Below are 7,272 nucleotides of genomic sequence, written 5' to 3'. Positions count from 1 at the left end.
TGTGTGTGCGACCCATTCTCTTTTTGAGTGTGTGTAAATATTTGTTTATTTGTGTGTGGTTGTAAACTTATTGAAAGAAAAAAAAAGGAAAAAACACAATAAAAATGCTATTCACATAACAATTCAAATATAATATCAAACACAATTTCTCACATACACATAGGCTTCACATACTTTTATGTATGGATTCACATGTATGTCAAAAATTGTGTAAATTAATTGTTGTGTGAGTAGTTTTGTTGAAAAAACAAACCGTATTACCCACATGTCCACATGACATGTGGCCTCTGAATTTTCAGCCTTTTCTTCTTCCTTTTGTTTTCCCCCTCTTCCCCCCGCGAGCCCCCACACCCCCCCTCTCAAAATTCATCAGATCCCTCTCTCTCTCTCTCTCTCTCTCTCTACAATGGCGGAAACGTCAGCTCTGTGCTTCTCCACCTTCTCCTCCTACTCTCTCTCCTCCGTTTCTCGCTCCATTGGAACCTCCTCATCCTCCTCCTCTCTCTCCTCACCGCCTCGGTTCTCCTTTCTCCGCCCTCATCCACCGCCCCGTAGCAGCGTACTTACAAGCCCTAAAGCTTCGGATTCGGGAAATTTTCTCGGCGACGATACGTTTGGGTTTTACCCGTGGGAATCTTCCGACCTCGGAGATGGTGGGTACCTGTTCGATCCTAAGCTTCTTTTGTGATTTCTGTCTTAATTTTTTAGTTAGCTTGTTGTTTGGCTTCTATTGTTTTCTGTTTGATTAGAACGTGGGTATTCGACTTTGCGTACAGTCTCTCTCTCTCTCTCTCTCTATGTTTTCGTCTCGTTCTAAGATTTATGGTGACCAATCCACCGCTCACTTGTGGGTATCCCAGTTAAAGCCAGAGCTTTACTGGCCCAAAAGGATATGTTTAGATTAGTTGGGGTTTGCAATTTTATCTTTCTCGGTTTTCTGGGTTCGTTTTAGTTGTTGCATAATTTCTAGGTCCATATGTGGTGATCATGTAGGATTTCAGTACAAGCTGATTTGAATTCCAGCTATTTCCTAACTACATTCGATGGGACCATATTTGGTTTGGGATTTTTTCCCCTTCCATCCATGCAGTGGAAGCGTGCATACACCTCTAGCTGTGGGAGGTGAACTCATAATCACCGTTTATGGCCCATAAATTAAAGGCAAGAACTTGAGATTAAGTAGAATGAACGATAAGTAACGGCCCGTGACATGCGGCACCCCTAATGGTCCATGGACATTGCCAATAACGAGTTGCCTTGCAAGGAGCTGGATTTATCTTACCACTAGAGGAGGATGGTGCCGGGTGATGAGCTAGACACTCAGCACGAAGAGTGTCTGACTAGAAATACAGTCGGCAAGAAGAGTGACCAACCAATGGTATAATCGGCAGGAGGCATAGCCGTGTTGGATTGTGTCCCACATCGCCTGGACAAGCCCCTCTATGCTGGTTATAAGGCCCTAGCTTCTCTCTCCTTAATACCTGGGTTTTAAGAAGACTTTATGGGCTGAGCTTTTCTTCATGGTATCAGAGCGGGGCCCATTCTACCCCACATTTTAAAAAAAAATTTACAATCCACACCCCGCGATGACAGACCAGCAAAAAGGTTGCACAATGATAGGACCCAAAAAGTGGTCACACGTGACAAACCTCAAACCGCGGTTGCACATGAGGGGGATGTTAAGGAAATGAATCCCACATTGCTTGGGGTGAAATGAGTGATCATTTAACCGCGGTTGCACATGAGGGGGGATGTTAAGGAAATGAATCCCACATTGCTTGGGGTGAAATGAGTGATCATTTAATAACATCTGAGATCTCTCCACTCATAGCCAAGGACCTCTCCACTCATAGCCAATTAATTTTGAGATGGATATAAAGTTTTTAACATGGTATCAGAGCTTTGGTTGAGCCTTTCATTGGTGAACCGTTGTCCGGTTGTCACGCTTTGTGGGCTAGGGGGTGTGTTGGATTTTGTTCCATATCGCCTAGACAAGCCCCCTCTATGTTGGTTATAAGGCCCTAGCTTCCCTCTCTTTAATACTTGGGTTTTAAGGAGATTTTATGGGCTGAGCTTTTCTAACACCGAGAAGACATGAGCCTTCTTGAACGAGTATGTGGAATGCAAACAACATTTTGGCACCCACCTACGGGAGGAGGTGCGTGCCAGTAATGATGGCGCCATATCCATTCTGCCGATCAGTAGGAGAATCTTGTAGAGAAATACTCGTTGGGTTTGCCCTAAGCTACACTCACAAGTCACAAGTTTCGTGAAGAATGCATGATGACTTTTAGCCGTTGTCAGCTGACGGTTAAGTGATGTTGCGAACAGTAACTGGAGTCACAATTGCCTATAAAGGAGTAGAGCACTCAAAAGGAGGAATCAGACACTTGGTACCCGAACCCAAAGTCTAACTATCACTCTCTCTGCTGTTGGTATTACTTGGTTTTGTTCAATCAAGTAATCGACCACCACTTACCCCTTCGCTCCGGTAGAACCCATTGGCTGATGAGCCTTTGACAATCTGATGGCTTTCTCTCAACGAAGAGGGACGACGGAGATTTGCTTGGTGTTGAGGCAAAAATCAACATGCTACAATAGCCAAAAGAGAAATATAGAAGATTTACGTAGTTCAGTTCAAATTACCTTCTTTTCTCGTGTGGAAGACATAATCACCAAGGCTATGTTTGGTTGAATGGAATAAGAAGTGGAATGGAATGGTTATTCCTATGGAATGTCTACTCTGATGTTTGGTTCACTAAAAATTGAAGGAATAGCCATTCCGCATGAAATTATTATTCATCCAAATAAAGGAATAACTATTCCAATTGAAAAGTAAAAGAATTACAATTCCATTCCACCATCCCTTTTTGGATTGTTAATGTCACTCACATAATTACTATTGCCACTCCAAAATTTTGCTAATGCCACCCCAAAATTACTATTGTCACTCCAATTTTTGCTAATGTCACTTCAAAAATTACTATTGCCACTCCAAATTCCATTCCATTGGCATGCGACTCTAGCATAACAAACACAAGAATTGGAATGCAAATTTCATTCTTGCTATTGATTCATTGCCACAACCAAACGTTGGAAGAGGAATGATTATTCCAATTTCAATTCCTCCAATTCCATTCCATTCCATTCAAAATTTCGTTCCAATTTACATTCCATCCATCCAACCAAATGCATCCTAAGTATAATATAGGTTACCATATGAGCTGATATACGCTAAAATCCTACACCTTACCTGAGCTCCTTTCTGGAGTTGAACTCCCTTTAAACCACCTTCTTCATAGTTTTGTATAGCATACAATCATAGCTAGAAGAGGGAGTCAAACAAAACCTTACTTTGCATCTTATCCAAACAATAATTTTGATTGTACCACTTGTCATGGCTGATGCCCAATACCATCATCATCAATAGAGTGAATTCGCAGCAATCACCCCTCCATGGCTGCACCCATGTAGGATGATGTATATTTGTGCCCCTTAACTTAGGTACTGCTATTCTGCCATTGAGTGCTTTAAAGTTGAAAAATTCTAGAACCACACCCAAGTGCACACCCACACTCACAAGAGTGTGGGCTCCAAACACACTACACACATCCAGTGTGTGGATCCCACACCCTTGTGAGTGTGGGTGTGCACTTGGGTGTGGTTGTAGAATGATTGTTTAAAGTTTGATAACATGTGCACCTTCGCCTTGGTGCTTGGACCCACAAATCTGCGTGATCTAGTTATTTGCACTTCAGCCAGGTCATAGGCAGCTCTACAACTACAGTGGGTTATTTAGTTGAACACCCTCATGAGGCTTGCGAGCATGTAAACTCTATAGACACAGTGCTTAATTCAAGGTAAAATCACTGCTTTGGACACCCCAGTCCCATAATACTTGGACACTCAACCCACATGATTTGAATACCTGTTAGAACTTAGCCCAATATAAGAAAACAATATTTAAAGCTTGTGACTTCTTTTTTAGAGAAAAGGCTTCAAAACTAAGTAGGTAGAAATTACTAGATGACATAATACATCATTGTCATCTCTCTTTTCGACACCTTTCCTTTTCTTTAGCTCCTTGTTAAGTATTCTTCACTCCTTTCTGATATGTCCCATCTTATGACAATGGTAGCCTTCAATTTCATTGCTTGGCTTTGATGTTCCTCTTGACTTGCTCCTTCAGTTGTCTTTGGACTCTTTGGACTTGTTACGATCACCACCAGAATTTCTAGTTCTGAACAACAAGAGCATCTGTCTCAACCGAAGTATCCTGCTCTTTTCTTCTTCCCTCTTCATTGAACATGCTATCTTTCACCATGTCCATGGTTACCATCCCCCTTGGAGCCAAATTGCTGATTGTAACAACCAGCGTTTTCCAACTGCCAGGCAAAGAGCTCAACACCGACAGTGCTTGCTACTCATCATCTAGCACTAGTTTCATCGTAGTCAGCTGATTTATCAACCCTTGGAAGTCGCTCATGTGCTCCGCAGCACTACGAGCATCTTTGTACTTCAAATTAACAAGTCTTTGAAGCAAGGAAGCTTTGTTTTGTGCTGTTTTTCTCTCATACGTGGCGTCAAATTTCGTCCATAACTCATAGGCATTAGTTTCTTGAGCCACATGATGGAACACATTTGATCAACCCAAGTACGAATTAGGGCAACGGCTTTTTTATTCGTTACCACCCAAACCTCATCACTTGTATCTTTCGGGTTCTTCGAATCACCATAGATAGGTAAATTAACCATAAATGGAAGTCCTTAGTATAAAGAACATCCTCCATTGGTGGTTTCCATATAGAGTAATTTGCGAAAGTCAATTTAATCATTGCCCCTCAATTATCCTCCATTCTAAATTCACACAATAATCAATCAAGCACACCTACTGAACCACAACTCTGATACCACTTGTTGGGAAAAAGCTCCTCCACATTTTTCCCTCCTTGTGCAAAAAGAGAATGGGCTAAAATATTGCACCACAATAACCAACAAACATGTCTGGGAGCCGAAAATTAAATAACACGAGCAAACCACGGTACAGTGAATTCTTACATGGTTCCCCCTTAATTAGAGGTACATCCACAGGACCTTAGTCCGCGTCAAATCTTCCACTACAATAATGATAGGGTTACAAGAGGTTCTTCCCTAGCACACAACTAGAGGTATACAAGCATCACCCACCTATCGTGTACATGTTTATTATTATTATTATTATTATTATTATGCAGAGGCTTTTGTAACTGGAGGACAGTAGCATTTTCTCTAAATGTCTTGCAACTTTGTGAAATGCTTATTCTGGTGTGCATGCAGCTATTCAGTGGGTTCCAGAAGAGCGCGTCACATTGTTCACTGCTGATGGACTTGTTCAGATCGGAGGCTCTATGATCCCTCGGCGCATCTCTTCTTCTGATGTATGTTAATTCCTCGGTATAGCTCTGAAAATATATAATCGTCGGGTACAGGCAATTGTTGGTGGTTTTAGTAATTGTTAGTGGGCTGTAGTTGCTGAACAGAAGCAATTTAGTGTCCATTAAAACTTATGTACTCTTGGCATGCAGAAAAAGCATGGAAAGTCAAAAACTTCTCAAAGATTCTCACGCTTTCAGGAGAGTGATTACATGGATCCAAAGCAGAGCCTATGTCTGGGTGCACTCTTTGATATTGCAGCAACAAATGTAACCAAATGATATAATTTTTTTACTGGAATCTTGAACTCGAGCTTTATCTGATGCATGTTGGAATTCATAATATAGGGGCTTGATACAGGCAGAAGGCTTTGCATCATAGGGTTTTGCCGTTCCATAGAAATGCTAAGTGATGTTGTGGAAGACACTGTTTTGGAGCATGGTGGGGAGGTATCGATACCATTTTTTTTTTCCTTTTGGGAATCATTTTAACTTCTATCCATACTGTGCACTAAATATTACAAGAAGTCCATGGAGCCTGTGCTCTAGGCTCAAAGACAATCTCATGTTTTTTACTTCAACGTCAGCATCTAGTGCTGCTGAGCATAGAAAGGATCGCATGAGTCTCACTCGTTCATGTAGAATTTATTGGATTTTTGGTCTCAATATCACAACAGGATTCCAGAATCTGCTCAACGTGGTTCATAATACCCGTTCCCTGGATTGATAGTTACTACTTACTACGTTAGCCACAATGCCCCATGATCATGTTTTTCGGATTATTAAAGAAAGGCTATTTAACAATATGCATGCATAGTTTTCTTTCTTGATTTATCTTGGCAGTTGAGGAAGTTTTCCTCAAACGTCTAATTAGCTTGTTCCAAATTATGTTTCTTCAGGTCGTCGCTGCAGAAAAAGCAACTAAGGGCGGTTTGCATGAAAAGCTAACCATGACTGTTGCTGTGCCTCTACTTTGGGGGGTTCCTCCTGCTTCTGAAAGGCTCCGCCTTGCCGTTCGGAGCGGAGGGGGCATTGTAGAGAAGGTATATTGGCAATGGCACTTCTTGTAGATAAGTTATTCAAATCTTGTAACCATCCTCTGTGCATTTGTACATATAATTACTTCTATACATGTGTAAACCAGAAATTCATGTACCATTCATACACTTGTTAATATATATTCTGTCATTCTTGATCTTGCTCATCATGTTGGGAACTGCAAAATACTGAGGAAAATGCTGACAAATAACAAGCCTCTTGATAAAAAGAAAAAGAAGCAAAAATTATTCGATACTTCCGGAGTATATGAATAGTATACTCCCTTCTCTCACATAACATGTGGGGTCCACACATAGGACACATGTGAGATCCAAATGTTATGTGAGAGGAGGAAGTATACTATTCATTTATTCCTGGAGTATTGAATAATTAAACAAGAAAAACTAACAACCATCCCAATGATCTTGGAGAAACTTTTTTGTATAACCGGTATATGTATATCAAATACTTGGTATCCCTCTCTCACAAATAATGTGACACATGGCAAACTGTAATTTATGAGGACTTTAACTGTAATTTATTTCGTGCAGCCTTGTTGCACAAAAGTAAACGAAGTTGTTTTGGTTTGGTCTGGTTTGGTCTTCTGTTTTGAATTATGTGTTTCAATTTTTGGGATCCTGTATAGCAGAAACTTGATTATGAGAGTTTTAGCAACAAAATTTAATTGACCTTTTAGAATTATATAATCAAAATAATTAGATTTTCGCACCAGTTCAAACGAATTGAAAACTAGAGCACATAGTTTTTTTAGGTGTTTATATAGTACTATTAAAAAATATGATTAAAAAATTAAGTACTCTAA

The 7,272-nt window shown here is 40.5% G+C and overlaps 1 protein-coding gene across 2 annotated transcripts; it reads left to right on the top strand.

Moving 5' to 3' along the window:
• Window positions 1-281: 281 nt before the first annotated feature.
• LOC131320994 (uncharacterized) lies at window positions 282-6,609 on the top strand. 2 transcript variants are annotated; one of them, XM_058351963.1, is made up of 5 exons: window positions 282-653; window positions 5,317-5,417; window positions 5,565-5,681; window positions 5,760-5,861; window positions 6,311-6,609. In XM_058351963.1, exons 1-5 carry the CDS (start codon window positions 407-409, stop codon window positions 6,479-6,481), a joined length of 738 nt encoding a protein of 245 aa, XP_058207946.1. In that variant the 5' UTR covers window positions 282-406; the 3' UTR covers window positions 6,482-6,609. The 2 variants fall into 2 exon arrangements, with proteins under 2 accessions (XP_058207946.1, XP_058207944.1); XM_058351961.1 differs by having other exon boundaries at window positions 358-656.
• Window positions 6,610-7,272: the final 663 nt, after the last annotated feature.

Source organism: Rhododendron vialii, chromosome 3a, assembly GCF_030253575.1.
Source record: "Rhododendron vialii isolate Sample 1 chromosome 3a, ASM3025357v1".
Taxonomy (NCBI): Eukaryota; Viridiplantae; Streptophyta; class Magnoliopsida; order Ericales; family Ericaceae; genus Rhododendron; species Rhododendron vialii.
Note: the sequence above shows the minus strand (reverse complement) of the source record. Positions and strands in the feature narration are given on the sequence as shown.